Source organism: Erinaceus europaeus, chromosome 7 (genome assembly GCF_950295315.1).
Source record: "Erinaceus europaeus chromosome 7, mEriEur2.1, whole genome shotgun sequence".
Classification (NCBI taxonomy): domain Eukaryota; kingdom Metazoa; phylum Chordata; class Mammalia; order Eulipotyphla; family Erinaceidae; genus Erinaceus; species Erinaceus europaeus.
This window is the reverse complement of record NC_080168.1, coordinates 67,453,809-67,474,958: the sequence shown is the minus strand read 5'-3', so window position 1 is coordinate 67,474,958 and position 21,150 is coordinate 67,453,809. Positions and strand designations below refer to the sequence as shown.

The following is a 21,150-nucleotide window of genomic DNA, read 5'->3' as shown; positions in this document are numbered from 1 at the left end:
TACTTCATTCTAAAATTTTTTTTCAAAACATGTTATTAGGAAAATAATGACTTGCACGGCAGTTGTTTTCATCAGTAAAATTTCTTTCTTTCTTTCTTTCTTTCTTTCTTTCTTTCTTTCTTTCTCTCTTTCTTTTCTTTTCTTTTTATCATCACCAGGGTTATCGCTGGGGCTTGGTGCCTGTGTGATGAATGCACTGCTCCTAGTGCCCCTTTTTCCCTTAGATAGGGCAGATAGAAATGGGGAGGGAAGGAACAAACATTTGCCTCCTGCAGGTGGGGGGGTGGGGGCTCAGAGCTGGTCCTCGAGCAAGGTGATGGTGATGGGTAATGGGTAATGGTGATGCTGATGCTGATGGAGATGGATAATGTGTGTGCTCAACCACTGCACCACTGCTGTGCCCCCACTCTAAAAGTGATCAGGTTTTTTTTTTTTTTCAAGTACATTTGAAAATAGTCTTATAAGCTTTACGACTTAAAGGAAAGTTGTTAGAACCTATCTGAAAATGCCCATATTTGGGCCAGCAAAAAAAGCTCACTTGGGTAGTGCACAGCTGTGCTGTGTGCGTGACCACGTTCAATTCTGGCCCCTTCCACATTGAAGGCAGCTTCCGTGCTGGGGTCCTCTCACTCCCTCTCTCTGCTCCTCCGCCTCTCTGTCTCTGTCATCTAAGAAATAAGCTGCTCTTTTAAAACAACTACATTTGTCAGATAATATGCTCATTAGCATATTCTCAAATATCTCCCTGTGTTAACTTGTAGCAAGAGAAGGTCAGTGAAGTGTGAGTGCAGCAGAAAAAGGTGTGATTTGAATGTAGAATTGGGTTTCAGTTATCAAAAAGTCACAGATGTTTCTAAGAACTCCTGATTTTCTCTTCTTGGTAGAGAAACTTGATGCAGCTGTTGTTTTCAGAGCAAAAGGAGTAGATTTTGATTGAATGGAGCTCTAATAATGTTATGTAGTGAACAGAAGAAAAAAAAATTATCAGCTACTCAGGGGGAAATGTTCTAGTTAAGCAATGGGATGGCTTGTTTGTTAACTGAATCTCCAGAAAAACATGCAGTGGGGCTCAGTTTTCAAGCCAGGAAGCCAGGATTCCTAAGAAATTGTGAAATCCCTTCAGCATTCCTCAACTCATACCTTATGATACTTTAGCAATGCTAACATGCGGGTCAGATGGAAAGAAGTAGCCAGGCTTCGTCTCAGAAGATAGATCTTGTGCGGATAAATTCATTGTAGTGAAGTTGCCACCCCCAAGCCCCACTTCACAAATGCTAGTATGGGGACAACACTAGGAAATTCCACATTTTGGTGCCTCCTGTGTAGTAATCAGTACTATTCATTTCTTTTTTTTTCTTTTCTATTTTTTCTTAGTATTTATTTATTCCCTTTTGTTGCCCTTGTTGTTTTTTATTGTTGTAGTTATTATTGTTGTTGTTCTTGATACCCTTGTTGTTGGATAGGACAGAGAGAAATGGAGAGAGATGGGGAAGACAGAGATGGGGAGAGAAAGATAGACACCTGCAGACCTGCTTCACCACTTGTGAAGTGACTCTCCTGCAGGTGAGGAGCCGGAGGCTTGTACCGGGATCCTTATGCCGGTCCTTGCGCTTTGTGCCACCTGTGTTTAACCTGCTGAGCTACCATCCAACTCCCAGTTCTGTTCATTTCTTTAATTCTCCCCCCACACACACACTTATTTTTGATAGAGACAGCAAGAACTTGGCAGGCAACGTGGCATATGGGTTGGTCTAATTATCTCTTCATACAAATAGGACTGATTTTGCATTTTGCCAAAATCTTAATGCTCCTTTTCTGTCACTGTTCCCCACAGCCTCTTCCCTTGCTGGCCATGTGCAGCACAACTCCCCTCAGACCCAGCAAGAAGCTCCTGTGTGCCTGGCAGTAAGCTCGAGGAGCTGTTTGGGGCAGCTCAACTGGGTCTGTCTGTCCAGAAAGGAAAGCTTAGTAAAGTGCACTCGGTGTTTATCAATTATGTAGACCACAGTCTGCATCAAGAAACCTGAGATCCCTTAAGCTGCAGGTCTGGGCCCTGGCACAGGAGAAAGGCTGTGAGGGGGGCTGGCTGTAGGTGGCGGGCAGACACAGCACCCATGCTGGGGTCTGGCATGTGCCTGCTGAAAGGCCCACTGCCCCCCTGACCCAGCTTCTGGGCACACTGTGGACTTGTTCCTGCCACCAGGACAGACTCACCACTGGTCCACAGACTGTCCAGGGAGTGGACTGGATTGTCACGGTCTCAGGGCATCCTGGGAGTCACCCACAGGCTCTGACAGGGCTCCCTGTGCTTGCTGCCTGCAGACCCTACATGTCTCTGGGAAGTCTGCGAGACCAGGTCATCTATCCCGACTCACTGGAGGACATGCAGGACAAGGGCCTCACTGACCAGGATCTGGAGAGCATACTGCACAGTGTCCACCTCTATCACATCGTCCAGAGGGAGGGAGGTAAGGGCCCCCTGCATGATGCCTCCTCAGGAGTCCAAGCAGAGCCTCTACCACATGGTCCAGAGGGGCACCCACCTAAGCCAATCATCCAGAGGGGGAGACCTCAGCCATGTCATCTGGGGGTAGGGGGGAGGCCCATCTCAGCCATATCATCCAGAGTGAAACCTCATCCATATCATCTGGCTGGGGTGGGGGGAGGCCCACCTCAGCCATATCATCCAGAGGGGAAGACCTCAGCCATATCATCTGGCTAGGGTGGGGGAGGCCCACTTCAGCCGTATCATCCAGGGGGAGAACCACCTCAGCCAGTCATCTAGAGTAGGGGGCACTTAAGTATATCATCTGGAGGGGGCAGCCCACCCCATTGCACAGATGTGCTTATGATCAGGTTAATGTGGATGGTGCAGCTTCAGGAACGGAGCCCCCGGGGAGGGACGATGCTCCCAGCCCCCATCACCACAGGCCACTTGAGCATGATGACTCCACTCTGCTGTGGCCACCAGTCCCCCTTCACCCTCTTTCTTCTTGTGTCCTGTTCTCTGTTGACAGAGGAAAAATACTGTTTGAAGCCCAGGATGTTTCTCCACTGTGTGGTAATCTGAGCCTATTTTTCAAAACTCACTTATGTTTCATGAATGTTACAAAATTCAGTCATAAACAAAATATTCCTTCAATATTTTCATTAGAAGAACTTTAGATAAAATGGTATTCTGAGATTTTTTCCAAATGTAAATTAATAAGCATATGTCTTTAAATAGAAGAATCCCAAGCAAATGCACAGCACCACACACAAACACACACACACACACACACACACACACACACACACACACACACTGGTGAGTGTAGAGAATAGAGGAAACCCTCCTTTTCACTCAAGTCCACTGAAAACCAAATGCTTTCTCCTTGCTCCCTCTTCCTTTGATTAAGGTTACACGGACACCTTAGTAAAGGTGAACATTCAGCTGAAGGAGAAAGAAGAGGCCACAGAGTCTGGGCTTGGGGGATGGCAAAATGAAGCCTTGAGCAAAACTGCGATTTTGAAATGTTGTCCTAAGTTCCTTTGGTCACCACTCCTTCTTTAAAACCCAGGTTTTGTCTGATCCCTCCTACTTCTGACATTCCCACTTCAGGGAAAGATTTGCTATGGCTGTCTTACTGACAGGCCTCATGGCTTTGTTTCAGACTAATCTCTTTTTTTCTGATTACAAGTTCAAGGTAGGCTATAAAATTACTGACATTTTAGGGCTGGGAGACAGCTCTGCCTATTAGAGAATGAGTCATCATGCCAGAGGCCCAGAGGCCACTTCCAGATTCATTCCCCATGCCACCTTAGGCCAGAGCTTAGCTGGGCTCTGGTCTTCCCTGCCCTCCCTCCTCATTCATTCATTTGCTCGTTCATTCATTCATTTACATAAACCTTTTTACAAACTATTAATATTTTAAGGATAATAAAGAATGTATAACTTAGAAAATCAAAGTCTCATAATTCCATTTCTGGAGATGTGTCTTCACAAATTTGTAGTTACATGCACACAGAGACACACAAGTCCTACAATTTGGTTTTCATTGAAGAAATATTCTGGGTGTGAGTGTATAGCAATATGTATTATCTATTCCATTGTTAAACATGAATCTTGCTTTCTGAATACTTGTGTGATAAGAATTCAGACTTAGGGTGTGCAGAAAGAGGCCATGCAGGCACCCATAGAGAGGCCTAGGCTCTGATCCAGCCGCAAACCAGGTGCTCTTTCTCCCACACAAGCACAGCTGAGACCGTGCGGAAACACACACACACACACACACACACACACACACACACACACACACACACATACACACCACACACACACACACACACACACACACACACACACACACACACACACACACACACACACACACACGGCCGACCTATGGAAGCAGCACCAACAGGACAAGTCTGAAACAAACGTCTAGCTGTGAGCAAGCTAAGTGTCTGAGCCTCTGCTCTGTCCCTGGAGTTGCAAGTGATAGTGCCTGCCCTGTAAGCATGTCCTTGCTTTGCAGGCTGGGATGCTGTGCTGGACTGGAAGGACGTTCTGTCTGGAGGGGAGAAGCAGAGGATGGGCATGGCACGCATGTTCTACCACAAGTGAGCTCTCCCCACCCCGTGTCCTGTAGTGGGGCTCGGCGAGCTGGGCCTTAGCAAGAAGGAGCCGGCCACTTTCATTTCTTAAATCACTGTTTGCATGACAAACATCTTTCCTTTTCTTCCTTTTCTGCTATGTAACGTTAGCTGGAGAATTAAGGATATTAGTACAGAAACCTGAAGCACACTCCATGCTTGCTAAATTTGGAAAGGTTACCACTGATGTGAAAGTATGAAGAAGTCTCACCACTCTTTTATTGATTGATTGATTTTTGAAGGCAAGTGAGAGAGCATGAACCTAGGTGTGGTGCTGCCTAGCAGATTCCCTGGGTGAGAGCTAAGCATCTCGCTGGGGCATTCTGAGGCATTTGGATTTTGTTGAAAGAATGACCAGGGAAGTCTTGAGGTTTTTTTTGTTTGTTTGTTTTGCCTCCAGGGTTATTGCTGGGGCTCAGTGCCTGCATTATGAATCCACTGCTCCTGGATGCTATTTTTCCCTTTTGTTACCCTGGTTGTTTATTGTTATTATTGTTGTTGGTGTTATTATTGCTGTTGTATAGGACAGAGAGAAATCGAGAGAGGAGGGGAAGACAGGGGGAGAGACACATAGACACCTGCAGACCTGCTTCACCACTTGTGAAGTGAACCCCCTGCAGGTGGGGAGCCAGGGGCTTAAATCTGGATTTTTACAGTCCTTGTGTTTTGCGCCCTGTGTGCTTAATCCGCTGTGCTACCACCTGGTGCCTGGGAAGTCCTGTTTTAAGGGGACAAGTTAGGTCTTCCTCTAAGCCCACTGATGCTTCAGAGGAGACACCCACAGGGAAAGGGAAAGGAAATCCAAGGATGGGTGTTTTCTAGTGGTTTACTTCCTTTTATTGGTCCCAGATCCCAGCTATCACTTAATATATTCCAGTACACAGACACACACACTCCCTCCTGAAGCACTGAAGGAAGCATTGGTGCCCTGGTGTCTTTCACTCTCTGCCCCCTGCCTTCTCTGTCTCTATAGAAAGAAAGGAGGGGATGAGGGGAGAAGGGAGGGAAAGAAGCAGAAAAAACATGGGAGAAAAATGGTTGGCTTTTGCAGAGACAAGCAACTGTGAGTGGCTGGGGCACTGACTGGGCTGGGGGAGGGCTTGCATGCCTGAGGCTCCTGGTTCAAGCCCCAGCACTACAGAGGCTGGGTGGCGCTCTGGCTTCTCTTCCCTGTGTGCTGCTCTTTCTCTCTTATCTGATTTAAGTGATCAAATAAGTCTTGCCTTGAAGACAGGATTTATTTACAGAGAGAGAGAGAGAGAGAGTGAGAGAGAGAGAGACAGACAGACAGAGAGAGACAGACAGACAGAGAGAGAGGTCTGAGAAGCAAGTTGGTGTAACAGGCTGACTCGACCCTTAGCTCAGAAAACAGTCTCAGCCAATAAGACTTAACCATGAGGCATGGGCCCCAGCAGGCTTCTCTGCTAGGGACCTGCTGGTGTGCCCACAGCCCCAGGAGCCAGCTTAGCCCTGAGCTTTAGGCACTCAGGCTGCACCCCTGCCAGCACCAAGCCCCAGGCACTCAGGCTGCACCCCTGCCAGCTCTACCCACTCAGGCGATGCTGAGGAGAAACTGCAGTGGCCTCTCAGTGTCTCCTCCTGCTGACTGTGCAGGTCCCCATGCTCAACAAGGCAATGACCTTTGTAGAAGGATGTTGTAACCAGCCCATTGCCAGACCACAGGCTGCAGACCAGGTCTCCTCCTGACAGTCCTCCAGGTTCAGGACAGGGACCTGTGCTCTCCACAGTCCTCACTCTGAGGCATTGTCCAGTGATCCCTGAAGCACTCACTCTGGGGTAGTGCCCGGTGCTCCCTGCAGTCCTCACTCAGGGGTGATGGCAGAGCTCCTGGGTCCTGCTGTGCTCCTGTGGAATTAGTACTGGCCTGGGGAACAGAGCTGCTGAGCAAACTTGAACCCTAGGAATGGCAGCGCCCATCTCTCAGTCTGAGCTGTGCCATCCTGTGTAGGGGGCTGTGCTTGGCCCTGTCACCCCTGCAGTGTCACTGTGGAGGGGGATGTGTCTGGCCCTGTCAGTCAACCCTGCAGTGTCATTGGCTGGCCAGGCTGCAGTCCCGCGGGTCCTGCTTCCCACTTGTGTGTCCCTGGGTCCCTGCCTGACCCCTGAAGGTGACATCCAGTAGAGTTCACAGCTGGCACGCAGGCCCCATGCAGACAGACATGTGGAGGGCACCCGCCAGCCCGCCCTTCTCCCTGCCTCTCAGGCCCAAGTATGCACTGCTGGACGAGTGCACCAGTGCTGTGAGCATCGACGTGGAGGGCAAGATGTTCCAGGCAGCCAAGGGTGCTGGCATCTCCCTGCTGTCCATCACGCACCGGCCCTCCCTCTGGTGAGTGCTCCAGGGCTTTCCTCCCATCCTGAACACCCGTTTCCCACCTGCCTTTCTGTTGGTGCCCAGAGATCCCGGCCACAGTGGCTGGGAAACGCGCAGTGCTGCCGTTCTGAAGACCAGGGGGCCAGGGAGGAGGCTCAGTGGGAGAGCCCACTTCACGCCTGAGACCTGGGTGCAAGCCCCAGCACCGTGTGAAAGCTCCTGGGTGGTGAATTGTCCTTTCCCCTGGCCTTCACCTGGCTGTGAGCTCTGGCACCTCCCCGCCCTGACCACCACCTCTGAGAGCCCTTTCTGCCCCACCCTCACCAACTCGGGTGTGGTCCAGCTTTATATTTTAGGCATTTTAGTAAGTGTGTAGTGTAGACCAATAATTTATTATTATTTAGGCCACCAGGGTTATCGCTGGGGCTCGGTGCTGGTGCTACAAATACACCACTCCTTTTTCATTTTCTAATTTTTATTAGGTAGGACAGAGAAATTGAGAGAGGATGGAGAAATAGAAAGAGGAAGAGAGAGAGAGATCTGTAATCCCCCCTGCAGGTGGGGACCGGGGGCTCGAAATCAGGTCCTTATACTTAGTAAGAAGTATGCTTAACTGGTGCACCACCGCCCAGCCCCCAGACCAGTAACTTTAAAGCAAATAACAAAATCCTTAATTTTCTACCATTTGACAAGAAAAGCATATTTTCAGTTGCAGCTACCCATGGTACAATTTATCACAAAATCAGCACTGTTCGCTGGCTCTACTTTATGAATTAAGCTACCTAATGGAGACTGTAGAAATCTGTCATTTCTGTCTATCCTTTCTCCCTAGATGAAATTCTCATTTTCCCTGAGAAGATTTATGAAGAGGGAAAAGATTATTACATTTTCTCATGACAACAAATGAGTAATTGTTGATTGCAAAGATGTAGTTCTACGCCAGTATCTGGAGAGGTCTGAAATTTCAGAGCTTATTAAATTACTGGAGCCCTGGATGGAATTACAGTGCCATCAAATCTAAGCACTCTCCTGTCTGTGAAGGAAGTCTGTGGGCTTAATCCAGGAGCCCACTTGAGATGCCCCAGTGTCTCTTAAACCCCTCTGTCTAAGGCAGACCAAGCACTACCTCTGCCCATCCAGACAGCCTGCCAGGGAAGAGTCAGGATATGTCACTGTCAGCCAGGAAGCTGATGTCACCATGCCTAAGGACAGCCTCTAGGGAGCCCCGCTCCTCCCCACACCCCACCACCAAGGATGCCACTGGCTAGGCCCCAGGTTATGGAGAAGTTCTAGGAGGTCGAGACAAGTGGAGTGCATTTGTGCCATCACCCCCCTCTTGGCTGACCAGCCATTCTTTGTTCTTCTTTCTGTTGTCTCAGCACTCAAGCTTGATAACAGCATCTCCACATTTTCACTTCTCCCCTTAAGCTAGAAATACATTGTTCTCAACTTATATGTGGTAGGGCTCCACCTGCTGGAGGTTCATTTTTGGAGGGGCCTAAGCATGGGAGATAGGACCCTGCCTTCAGCGGGAGAGTGGCTTCACTCTTACAGTCTGGCCCGCCTGGTTTCCCCCTCTCTGCCATGCCACATCTTCCGCAGAATTGGGAAGAAACCAGCGTCTGTCAGCAGATGGATAGGCAGAGGGGTGGAGCAGTCAGTCAGGGTGAAAGACGCCTGCCATGAGAGCACAGTGTGGGGAGGGCTGTGTGTGCTGGATGGCCAGAGGCATAGTCCATAGGCAGGTAGGATGCAGGTGGCAGGCAGAGGCTGGGCAGGCTGGGGTCTGCCCGAGAGCAGACGGCCTGGACTGCATGGCACGGCAGACACTCAGGCTGAGTCTGCCGCAGCCACCAGAGCCTAATTCAGAAGTGTGACGCCCATCTCCTGTTTAAGAGGAGGGACAAACCACTTTGTATTTTGAGTGCAGTAGACGCTAACAGATGGGAGCCCCGAGAAGGGAGCGCCCAGTGAAAGACTGCCAGAAGGAGGTAGGTGGGCATGGAGATGAGATGCGGCAACTCCCTGCAGCAAGGCAGCTCCCAGGGCGCCTCTCGCCTGCCCACAGCCCAGGGCCTGTCCTCACTGTCCCTCAGGTTGGTCCTGGCACAGAGCACCTTCTGTTGCTCTCTGTGTTCCTGGGCCTGAGCCGGCATCTGAGAAGAGCAAGTCACAGGAGATCATGGAAGAGTCTTTGGGAGATTTCTGCCAGGGTCCATTTGTGAAAATGTTTGAGGAGTTCAGTTACATCAAGAATGGACAGTGTGTTTGGGCATTGGCACTTTCTTTCCATAACTGTTCTGTCTGTAACCACCTCCTCATCCCCCTCCTCAGCTGCTTTGCTGTGTGCTATGCCTGAGAGCTAGAGCCAGGCAGGGCTACTAAGACCAGAGAAGCAGAAGCAGAAGCAGCCTCCCTCTGCAGTCAGTACACAGAATACCAAGTAGCTTGACAATAAGCAGTAACATGTCCTAGAGATTCTGGACGTCAGTATTAAAAGCTGTAACCCCAGACCTTTTGAGAGATACTTGGAAGTCAGATGTGAAACTGGCTCCTGGATATGTCTCCTCAGCTGTCTAATGACTAGAATGCTAATTTTGTAAGCATAGTGGCTTTTCTTTTTTTAAATTTTTTATATTTTATTTTGCCTTTTGTTGCCTTTTTATTGTTGTTATTGATGTCATCGTTGTTGGATAGGACAGAGAGAAATGGAGAGAGGAGGGGAAGACAGAGAGGGGGAAAGAAAGACTTGTGAAGCAACACCCCTGCAGGTAGGGAGCCAAGGGCTCAAACTGGGATCCTTACACCCGTCCTTGCACTTTGCACCACCTGCGCTTAACCCACTGTGCTGCCACCCAGCTCCTGAACAGTGACCTTTCCCACTCCTTGCTAACATCATCTTAATTTGGTTGTGCAGGAAGTACCATACTCATCTCCTGCAGTTTGATGGGGAAGGAGGCTGGCGCTTTGAACAGCTGGACACCACTATCCGCCTAACCCTGAGTGAAGAAAAGCAAAAGCTAGAATCACAGCTGGCAGGGATCCCCAAGATGCAGCAGAGACTCAACGAGCTATGTAAGATCCTGGGTGAAGACTCTGTGCTGAAAACCACCCGAAAGGCAGATGAGACATCCTAATAGGCTGATATGTGCCCAAAAGTCCCTCTTTAGGCTAAGGACCCAGGGCCACTGTGTTCACTGCATGTACCCTATTAAGCTAAGCACCAGAGGCTGAGGCAGCAGGAAGTGTTTCATGAGATATTAGCACCTGGGGAAAAACATGACCCGACTTCTCACAGAAAAACAAACACACACATTGTGTAGGGTTAGTCACCACACTGACACTGACTCCTGGCCGATTCAGCTGTGAAACAGGATTTCTTGGGTGAATGCTTGGTGAGTACTAGGCTGGCCAGAGTGCATGATGTATGGGAAGGGCTTACTGACATGGGAGGCACCTCGAGGAGGTCGACTCACAGCAGCGCCTGGGCATGAGATGGCAGGTCGGGGTCTCCTGCCAGCCCTCTCTGTTACCAAATGACTGAAACTTCTCTCCGTTGCCACCCCCTCACTGTTCGCATGTCAGGTGAGCCTGATTACGGAATGGCTGACAAGCACTTTCCATTTAGAATGGATTTCCCAAGGGCTGTGGCACAAGGGGAGATGGGTGGCACACACAGGGAGCACCCCCTTTCATTTTAGATGCTGACCGTCTTGTGTGAGCCTATCGTGAACTAGTGTTAGAGAACCATCCATATGCGTAGTCCCTGAGCTCTCCTTGTGTGAGGAAAGCTGCCAAGACAAAGGAGTGTCCTGTGCTGGTCTCAGCCCAGCCGACTCCTTGCTGGCAGCATCATGACTTCAGTGTCTGTCCAGAAAGGAGCTTGTTTCTGTGCCTAGAGGAGGGACCATGCAGTTCTGAAATAGCAGTACCATCATGGGACTCAGCCATGGTTCAGAATCTTGGGGCAAGATCCCCTAGAAGGTGCCTTTGGACTCCAGCTCAGTGCACTCAGTGCATCTAAGCCGTGTGGCAGTCTTGGGGAGCACATGTCATGCTTCCTCATTTTGAGAAAGCTGTTGCTCAGACTTGCCTGAATGATGGGATCCATCGAGGCACTACTTCTGGAATCAAGGAGTCCCCAATCAGTGCTAATTCCACTCGGACTTGTGAACTCTAACTGGGTTTCTCTACCCCAGCAATACAAGTTGGGCTAGATGGGAAACAAAAGCAAATTTGGTGGTGGTGGTGTTACTGTCAGCTGACCATTGTTTACAAAGTGGGGTGGGGGTGTGGGACTAAGGATGAAGGAAAAGAGGTCGGTCTATGGGCTGAGACAGCAGAAAAGTCACAAACCTTCCTGCAGCAACAGACACTTCTGTGACCAGCAGCCAGAGGGCAGCTCACTGCACCACAGACAGAGCAGAAATCAGTGTGGAAAGCTCCCATGAGCCAGTTCGGACACAGCCCTCACTTTCCAGAGCTTGGTGGCACTGTCGCCCACAGCCCCTGCGAGCCCATCTTAGCAGATGGGGCCTGAGCAGTGTCCCTGTGTGGATTTGCCTGTGACGGAATCCCAGTCCTCACCAACACCCTGGTCTCTCCATTCCCAGGCAGAATGCCCAAACCGTCTGTGGTCGCGTGTGGGACTTCACACAATTGCACATGTCACATCTGCCATGCCAACTGGGTGCTTTTCACATTTTATTTTAATGAAAGAAAGAGACCAGAGCACCACTCAGCTCTTATGGTGGTGCCTTGGTTGAACTTGGTGCCTTGGGGGCCTTCAGCACACATCCTGTGCTCTGATATGTGGAGCTATCTCCCAGTCTCTGGGATGCTTTTAATTACTCACAAATGCAGGCAGGAGCCGTCTGTGAAGAAATGCAATATAAAATCACAATCAGCACTTCCTTTTTTTTTTTCTGTTAGTATTGCTAGCTACTCACTTCTTCACCTGTCAGGCACTACTATTTCCTACTTGAAAATGAAGACAGGTGTCAAAAGGTTTGAGAAGCAGGTGGTACAAAACAGACTGTAGAAAATTAGTCTCAACTTCAGTGCTAGCAATGATTCCGGTTAGACTGCTATAACGTCTGAAACAAGTGTCTTATGTCAACTTTTAAAGGTACAAGAAAATGAAAAGTCCTCATTTCAAATGTGTACATAATGTTTATGCCTTAATTTTATAGTTAGGAAAACAAAAGTGTTTAGGGTCCTCTTTGTTGACTTTTAACAACAGTTAGGCTTGTAACTAGCCCTTACTGATAATGCTAATGGAGCTGAAGTCTACAAACTCCTTGGCCACGCACAGGATTCAGGGATGTGTGAAATGCTGTGCAGACACTGTACAACCAGCAGTGCAAATGTTCTAGTTACAAGAGAAATGTGTTTCTAACAGCTTTTTTTGTGCCTGTTTATTTTCTGGATTTTCTTGGGCCAGTGTCGCCACACCTGGAGAGAGGGGGGAAGGTCTGGGACTTGTTTTGTATTTACATTCCATGTAATTGTCCCTACAGTGTCCATGTTTGACTAATCTTAGAGTTCTAGCTTATGAAAGAGGAGCAAGAAATTAAATAGCCACTTTTGAAGATAGCCAAGAATGGAGGAAGAAATATTTACCATGTTACCTGCCCACAATTTTGACTTGTTTTGTTATATATAAATTGGGTGGCAGGTGGTGGCACCCTTGGTTAAGTGCACACATTACAGTGAACAAAATCTGGGTTCAGGCCCCTGGTCCCCACCCACTGGAGGTGGGGGGAGGGGTTCATGAACAGTGAAAGCAGGTCTGCAGATGCCTGTCTCTCTCCCTCTCTACTGCCTGCTCCCCTCTCAATTTCTTTATGTCTCTATCCAATAAATAAACAAACAAAAGAAAAAATAGCTATAAATTTTGGAAGCTTGATTTGCAAATGTACATCTTTGATAAGTTTTAAACTTGGAAAACAAACTGCATCCTAAAAAGATGCTGCTCATGCTATGAAACTATGTTAATGCCAAGTATGAGTCTAAAGTGTTTATTCTCATAAACAAGATGATGTGTAAAAGCTCCTCTCCAGAAATCTCAAGGATGAGATAACTTGAAATCTGACTTAACTTGACATCTGTTTACAATGAGCTTATCTTTCCCTTGGCAGCAATTTTGTCTTTGTGTCAAATTTTGGTCAGTTGGTAATAATATACATGGACATTTTTCTAGTTGAGAATTTGGTTTCAAATGTGATTTCATATTTGAACTAGGCTTGGCTTATTAAAATATCTTTGGAATAGTTTTTCTACTCCATATACCCAGAAAAATGTGTTACAGTTGGGGGTCCAGCCCCAGAGAATGTTACCTACTTCTCAACTGTGCAGAAAGTGATCGTAATGATTAAACCACTTGATAAAAGAGATGCTTTTGATATAATTGCTGTGTGGACAACAAACAAGCTGTCTCCAGCACTTCACAGAGCCAGAGCATCCGAGGTTCTGGGGCTACATTTGCAGTGCCTCCCACATGATGATGTTCTAGGCAGATGCATCATTTAAAAAAAAAACAAAAAACTCTTTATTGGGGGCTTAATGGTTTACAGTCAGCAGTAAAATACAATAGTTTGTACATGTGTGACATTTCCCAGTTTTCCACATAATAATTCAACCCCCACTGGTCCTCCTCTGCCATCCCGTTGCAGGACCTGAGCCCTCCCTCCAACTCCAGAGTCCTTTAGTTTGGTGCAATACACCACATTTGTTTTTATTAAAAGGAAGATCTCTTCTCCACTCAGGTGCCTTCCCTGACTGCCAAGCACAGAGCTACTTTACCATCTTTCTTGTGATATTTCCAAAGCCAAGGTGATGTTGTTAAGGAAGGTCTGTAGAGAAATGCCCTCAGTGATAAGGCAGCTGAGTGTGGGTGTGTCTGGGGGTGTCCAAGCACACCAGCCTCCTGTGCGCACTGGCTCAGCCTGGCTGGCCTCTTCATCATCGCAGATCAGAAGCTCCTGGAGCCACGGGAACACCCCCTTTCTGTGTGCTATTTCCTTTGCTGTCTTATTGCAGCCAAGAAGGCAAATCAGCAGGTACAGCTCTTCAATTTTTTTTTTTTTACAGAGAATAAAGAGATAATAATTGATGGTCATGCATTTTTCTAAGCTTTTGGCAGGTGTTTTGTTTTGTTCTTTGTTTTTTATTTGTTTTGTTTTGCCACCAGGGTTGTCACTGGGGCTCGGTACCAGCACTGTGAACCCTTGGCCATTTTCCCCTCTACTTTATTTGATAGGACAGAGAAACTGAAAGGGGAGACATAGAAGAAGCAGTAGATACAGACACCTGCAGATCTTGCTCCATCACTTGTGAAGCACCCCCTGGCAGTTGGGGAGCAGTGGCTCCAATCCGGCCCCATGAGCATGGTCGTGTGTGTACACACAGCTGAGCGCACCACCGCCTGCCCTCCTCTGAGCTCCCCATAGCCTGTCATCTTTCTGTTTTCTGTTCCAAATTAAAATTAGAGGGAAGAATGCTCAAGTGTGTTAAGTACACAGTAATTCTCAGGACTTTTTCTTTCTTTTTTCTTTATTGGGGGGATTAATGGTTTACAGTTAACAATGAAATACAATAGTTTGGACATGCATAATATTTCTTGGTTGTCCACATTAAGAATTCAGCCCCCACTGTGGGAGCATGGAAGAAGCCACGAATTTTGTCTGGAAAGTGTTTTTGAGCTCGTACAGTAGACACCATGAGCAAGGCTCATCCTCCTGAATTGAAAAAAATTATGGACAAGAAGTCGTCATTGAAACTAAATGGCGGTAGACATGTCCAAGGAATTCTGCAGGGATTTGACCTGTTTATGAACCTTGTGGTAGATGAATGTGTGAAAATGGCAAACAGTGGGCAAAAGAACAATACTGGAATGGTGGTAACACGTGGAAATAGCATCATCATGTTAGAAGCCTTGGAACGAGTATAAACACAATGACTGGTCAGCAAGGAGACTGTTCAACATGTTCCCTCTTCCACTGCATCTTTTCAGTTTGATATAAAAATTAGGTTATGTACATTTTCTTACTGAGTTTTGTTAAATAAACTTTCGTAATAGTAAAAAAAAAAAAAAAAGGAATTCAACCCTTACTAGGCCCCCCTCTGCCATCTTGTTCTAGGACCTGAACCCTCCCCCCACCTCAGAGCGTTTTACTTATGGCAATAGACCAAACCCAGTCCAAGTTCTGCTTTGTGTTTTCTTATTTTTCAGCTTCTCTCTCTCTCTTTTTTTTTTTTTTGCCTCCAGGGTTATCGCTGGGGCTCAGTGCCTACACCACGAATCCACTGCTCTTGGAGGCTATTTTTTCCCTTTTTATTGACCTTGTTGTTTATCGTTGTTATTATTATTGTTGTTGTTGTCATTGTTACTGGATAGGACAGAGAGAAATGGAGAAAGGAGGGGAGACAGAGAGGAGGAGAGAAAGATAGACACCTGCAGACCTGCTTCACTGCCTGTGAAGCGACCCGCCCCCCCCCGCAGGTAGGGAGCCGGGGGCTCGAACTGGGATCCTTAGGCCGGTCTTTGTGCTTTTTCTCCATGTGCACTTAACCCACTGTGCTACTGCCTGGCCTCCTCAGCTTCTCTTTACTATTATTATTATTAGTGATTTAATACTGATAGACAAAATTGTGGGATAAGAGGGGCACAATTCACACAGCTCCCACCACCAGCGAGCCATATCCCAGCTCCTCCACTGGAAGCTTTCCTATTCTTTATCCCTCTGGGAGCATGGACCAAAGATCTCTGTGGGGTACAGAAGGTGGCAGGTTTGGCTTCTGTAATTGCTTCTCTTCTGGACATGGATGTTGACAAGTCAATCCATACCTCCCAGACTGTCTCTACCTTTCCCTAGTGTGGTAGGAGCCCAGAGAGGTGGGATTTCAGGAGATACTAGTGAGGCCATCTGCCCAGGGAAGGCAGGTTGGTGTCATGATAGTATTTTTCAACTTCTATCCATGAATGAGATCATCCCATCTTCATTCTTCTCTTTCTGACTTATCTCACTTAATATGATTCCTTCAAACTCCATCCAAGATGGGGTGAAGAAGGTGAAATCACCATTTTTAATAGCTGAGTAGTATTCCATTGTGTATATAGACCACAACTTGCTCAGCCACTCACCTGTTGTTGTTTTTAAAGAGATTTATTTATTTATTTCTTTATTTATTGCCTCCAGGGTTACTGCTGTGGCGTGCTTGCTACGAATCTACTGCTCCTAGTACCCATCTTTTTTCCATTGTTGTTGTTGCTGTTACTGTTGTTGTTGCTGTTACTGTTGTTGTTAGATAGGACAAAGAGAAATAGAGAGAGGAGGGGAAGACAAAGAAGGGGAGATAAAAACAGATACCTGCAGATCTGCTTCACTGCTTGTGAAGCTTCCTCCCTGCAGGTGGAGAACCAGGGGCTTGGCGCCGGGGTCCTTGCACCTGTCCTTGCCCTTCACATTATGTGCACTTAACCCAGAACACTACTGCCTAGCCTCCAAGATTTATTTATGGGGGGCAGGTGGTGGTATACCCAGATAAGCAAATGGATCTGTGCAAGGATCTGGCTTTGAGTCCGGCTTTGAGCCCAGCTCCCACCTGCAAGGGGGAAGCTTCACAAGTGGTGAACCAGGTCTATACAGGTGTCTCTCTCCCCCTCTATCTCTCCCTCCTCTCTCAACTTCTCTCTGTCTTATCCAATAAAATAGAAAAATGGCCACTGGGAATGGTGGACTCGTGGTGCTGGCACCAAGCCCCAGTGGTAACTCTGGAGGTGAGAGAGAGAGAAAGAGAGAGAGAGAGAGAGAGAGAGAGAGAGAGAGAGAGAAGTTTATTGTATAGGACAGACCAGAGCATCCCCCTGGCATCTCAATCCTGGGGCCTCCAGGCATCACAAGCCCTGTGCTCCACTGGCCCATGTGGCTCCTGTTATTTTTCTAGTTTCTTACAGTTGTTAAGATTTACTTCCTAGAGAGGGAGGGAGATGGGAGCATCCTTGTGGCCTGTGTGGTGCTGGGAGATGAGCCTGAGGCCTTGCGTGTGCCCAGCACTGTGCTGGCTCTGCCGGCTCCCCGGCCACACACCTCAGTCACGAGTCGCGTGAACACAACCTTATCACACTGTGCACAGGTCAATGGTTGGTGCTTAGTTATTTATCTTCATTAATTCAACAGATACTTATAAAGGACCAGTCCATGCCAGTCACTGTGCTAATAAATAGAGTGGTCCCTGTCCCGAAAGGCAGGGTCCAGCCAATAGCTGCTGTTAATGGTTCACCAGCCAGGCACAGAGCAGGCCTCCACACTCCACAGACCCTCACAAAGCCCCATGGAAGACAAGGGGAGGCGAGGTGGAGGCTTAATAATTCATCCACCACACAGCTGCACAGCCTGGCAGTGAAACTGGAGCCCAACAAGGGTGGACTAGCACGCACCAGCGCCTCCCCTGCCCAACACAGCACACCTGCACACCACGCCACTCAGCCCCACTTTTAACTGCAAAGTTCTCAGTATAGTTTTAGCTGGCTTGGGGTTGCTGTTAACCCACAGGATGAATTTTTCTCATCTGGAAATGGCTTTCTCCACCCTTCTTATGATAAAGGAGGGGTGTAGCCCATGGGAGGAGAACAAAGGGCCCCCTTTCAGCAGCTATGAGGAGGAATTGTCCTCAGCCAAAGCCTGCACATTCAGCAAGTGCCCCGCAAGCTCAGGCAGCAGTGCCTCCTCCCCCTTTGGCTCTGCGTGAGGCCCTGGCTGGAGACCCAGACACAGGAGCACAGTGGCCTCAGCTGTGGGATGGGAGCTTCACACATGCCAGCCTCTGTCTTGGCTCCTAACTCACTCGCTTTGTAGAATGAACAGTCTCTGAGATGTTCATGTGAAATGCAAGCAGTGACAATAGGAAGCTTCTAAGACCAAACCCTGCAGCTACAAAATCTAACACACAAGACTTTGAAAGGAAATGCAGTTAGAAGGAGAAGCATTGTCCCAGTGTTTGACCCAGTGCAGCAGGGAGGAGACTGCTCGCAGGCTGTCAAGTCTCCACACCTGTGGGCAGTTCTCCAGCAGGGGTCAGTGAAGCACTCAGTGCCATGCCATTCTCCCCTAGCTAGACCACTCAGCACAGGCCAGTCCATGTGAAGGGGAGGCAACTTTAGAGACTCTGACTTTACATGGTGACCACATTAAATGGGGTGATTGAATGGACTGGATGTCCACCTCACACATGTAGAGGATTACAGTGTGGCTCGCTCACAGGGATAGAGTACCCATTTATTGGGGAAACTGACGATCCTTCCTAGCCGACTGAATCCACATGGATCCCAGTCACTCAACCTGGCGCTGTTGACTGGCTATGGAAGAAGGGCAAACGCTAGAAGAAGAAGAAGGGATAGAGTGCCCTCATCAGATAGTGCTGGGGAAGCTTCCCCCTCCCTGGCAGCCCTGCCCAGACCCTCCCCTTACAGAAATGTGCTGAAGAAACAGTGGCCCATCTCTTCCAAGCAGTTTCACAAGCGTTTCCAAGACACTTGTGGCTCCTAGTCATAAACACAAAGGACGTAAAAGCACTACTCAAAGGGAAAGATGCATCCTTGTGCTCATAATTCTTTTATTCCCAATTACCAAAGAGTGGAAGCAGCCTAAATGCTTAGCAGTAGAGACTAGATGAAGAAGTTATAGGACATATGTTCAGTACAATACTATTCTGCAGTTTAAAAAGATGATATTGTGTCCTTCAGGACAAAATGGATGGGACTGACGGTGACTATGCTTAGTGAAGTAAGGAGGTAAAAGACAACTTTGGGTGGTCACTCACATCTGGATCACAGGGAATTAAAACACATGAACTTGCAAAAAATGAAAAGGTTGTTGTCGCTGCTGGTGGTGAACAAAGTGTCTGTAAGGCTCTGTGAGGACTATGGTATTTATCCTGGGGAGAGGGTCACAGCACTTTGGGGATGGGTGCACCATGCAACTATAGCCTTGTGATCTCATGAGCCACTATTAAATCACTAATCAAAATTTCAAAAACAGAATCTAGAGACATCTGTGGCAAACACCTTTTTTTTACTGCACAACACTGGTCACAAATTCTTGCAGTAGAGACACCTGGCGGAACAGGAGGCTTCCTTTTGCACCAGCTGCCAGCTGGTCTGGATCAGTTTCCCTCATAGCCTGCCCCATTCCTCTGCGCCCACCTCCTCACTCCACTCACCTGCAGGCCCCCAAGGTTGTCTTCAGCCCTCATTCTTGTGTGGACACCACTGAAGAGGTGATGGGTAGCACACCCCAATGTCCTATTCCCAGTTCACATGCTGGGGTAAGAGGCTCTGGAAGGGTCAGGAAGACAGACTAGTTAGGAAGGACACAGGTCCACGAGCTGAAGCACAACTTCACCCTCCCACATTGATGGACTCTCGCACACCAGGCCAGAGAAGGCCTACAGCCTCTTCCAGAATGTTCTTGAAGATACATGTTCTACTACTGGTGCAGACATATGCATGCCCTCCCCACACCACAGCACAGATGACAAGAGAAGGCACAGCTCCCACCTCAGGGACCACTGGAGTCCTGTCCCCCTACCTGCCAGAGCGGGGTCCTGTGGTTGGAGTCAAGCAGCAGGGACAGAGACAGTGGGGCAGGGAGACCCTGCTCCCTCCCTCACCACCAGGAGCAGCGTCTGCACACACAGCCGACCACCTGCTGCACTTCTGGACACAGACCCTGTCTACACATCACAGATCAGTGACTTTCGAGCCACTGGCATGTTCTCTACTGAGAACATGTATTCTGCACCCCAAACGTGTTCCAGTACATACATACAAACGTGTGCCCCAGCATGTGTCCTGCTGCACATGGTCCAACACATATGTGCTCACACACATGCCCCAGTGCATACGTCTGGTACACACATAAAGGGACCTAACGTATTCTGAAGCAATACCGTCCACCCCAGGGGGAACACAGGGGTATCTTTACTGTCCCATTTCTTATGTCCTCTATTCAGTCCAAGATGCAGTAAAGTGATTGCAGACTCCCTTGTCCTCAGTCACTCTGTGGCTGTTGCTAGGGACAGGTCTGTGGTGACCCTGTCATGTGATGTGTGAGCATGGCATCATCTGTCAGCCTGCAGGGTCCCTGGACTGTGATCACAGCACAGAAGGAACAGTTCACAGGATGGGGTGTCCAGGTGCACAGGGTCCTTGGAGGGCAGGTGCAGGGGGTATGGAGTCCCAGCATGGGGGGGGGGGCGGAAGCACAGGAGCTTGGGGTCTGAGCATGGGCAGAGTGTGACCAGGTGCATGGGGTCCTCATGTCTGAGGGTGCTAGAGGAGGGTGGGTCACTGGAGCCAGAGACCCAAAGAGCTCAGGGTGGGGTGTCCTACTCCTGCTGTGTTCAAAGTCAATGTGAACATTCTTTTCCCTGCCCCAGTACCTAACTCTGGCAAATACCAGAATGGTCCTTTTAGGGGCTCCTGGAATCCTGGAAGGCCAGCCCTGGTTGCTGGCTGCAGCCCCACAGAGCAGACCAGCAAGCTCTGCCCATCAGGCTTCCAGATGAACGTGGCCTTTGTTCCTCATGGAGGAACAGGAAGAACAATCGCTGTCTGTGTTCTGTCTCTAATTGGAAGGGCCCATTCTGAGCTGCAGGCACACCCGTCCCAGGCACGTAGGGTCACGTGTTCTGGACCTGACTGACATGGCGGTGCTGGAGTCGGCCCAGTGCAGACAGCCATGTGGAGGGCCACCTGGGTCCCATCAGGCCCAGCGCTGCTCAGCCCCGGAATGTGGGCCACCTGGCAACCCGTGTGTAAATGTTTGCATTGTCACCTCTGCTTGCAGCTGTGACCTGATGCACAGGCCCTGGCAGTGTGTGTGGAGACATGAAGAGACCAAGCGAGAAGCCAGTCCTTCCTGGATCTGACACAGCACTGTCTGCAGCATCACATCTCCAGAAGTCCTGGCCCAGATCCCGCCCCTAATGCTGCTTCTGAGATGCTGCACAATGCAAATGGGCTGTTTTGCAATGAGGGAAAAAAGATGTGTGTGTTTTCCTCTCTTCTGTGCTCCTGTGCTTCTCAGAAACGGGGGCTGTCACAACAGCTGCTGGGGTTTTCAGCACTTTTCTTATGCTTTGGGATGTTGCTGAGCAGTATTTCCATCACCGCCACC

The 21,150-nt window shown here is 48.6% G+C and overlaps 2 protein-coding genes across 7 annotated transcripts in view; both read left to right on the top strand.

Moving 5' to 3' along the window:
* ABCD2 (ATP binding cassette subfamily D member 2) overlaps positions 1 to 14,395 on the top strand; it is a 39,678-nt gene extending 25,283 nt beyond the window's left edge. For 2 of the 6 annotated variants that reach the window (XM_060194664.1, XM_060194665.1), the window contains exons 7-12: positions 2,323 to 2,468; positions 4,518 to 4,602; positions 6,860 to 6,985; positions 9,888 to 10,045; positions 13,943 to 14,031; positions 14,232 to 14,395. In XM_060194664.1, the coding sequence (XP_060050647.1) occupies positions 2,323 to 2,468; positions 4,518 to 4,602; positions 6,860 to 6,985; positions 9,888 to 10,045; positions 13,943 to 14,031; positions 14,232 to 14,384 (757 nt within the window). In that variant the 3' untranslated portion in view covers positions 14,385 to 14,395. Of the gene's footprint in view, positions 1 to 2,322; positions 2,469 to 4,517; positions 4,603 to 6,859; positions 6,986 to 9,887; positions 13,362 to 13,737; positions 14,087 to 14,162 lie in introns of those variants that run through there. The other 4 variants (XM_060194668.1, XM_060194669.1, XM_060194666.1 and 1 more) reach the window with 3 other exon arrangements.
* A 295-nt stretch (positions 14,396 to 14,690) lies between these two features.
* On the top strand, positions 14,691 to 15,385 carry LOC132539436 (small nuclear ribonucleoprotein G-like). The gene has a single exon (XM_060194673.1). The coding sequence runs from the start codon at positions 14,691 to 14,693 to the stop codon at positions 14,919 to 14,921; it is 231 nt and encodes a 76-aa protein (XP_060050656.1). The 3' UTR covers positions 14,922 to 15,385.
* Positions 15,386 to 21,150: the final 5,765 nt, after the last annotated feature.

What these genes read in the sequence shown, in the direction of transcription:
- LOC132539436 (XM_060194673.1), top strand. Translation starts at nt 14,691, where the DNA reads ATGAGCAAGGCTCATCCTCCTGAATTGAAAAAAATTATGGACAAGAAG.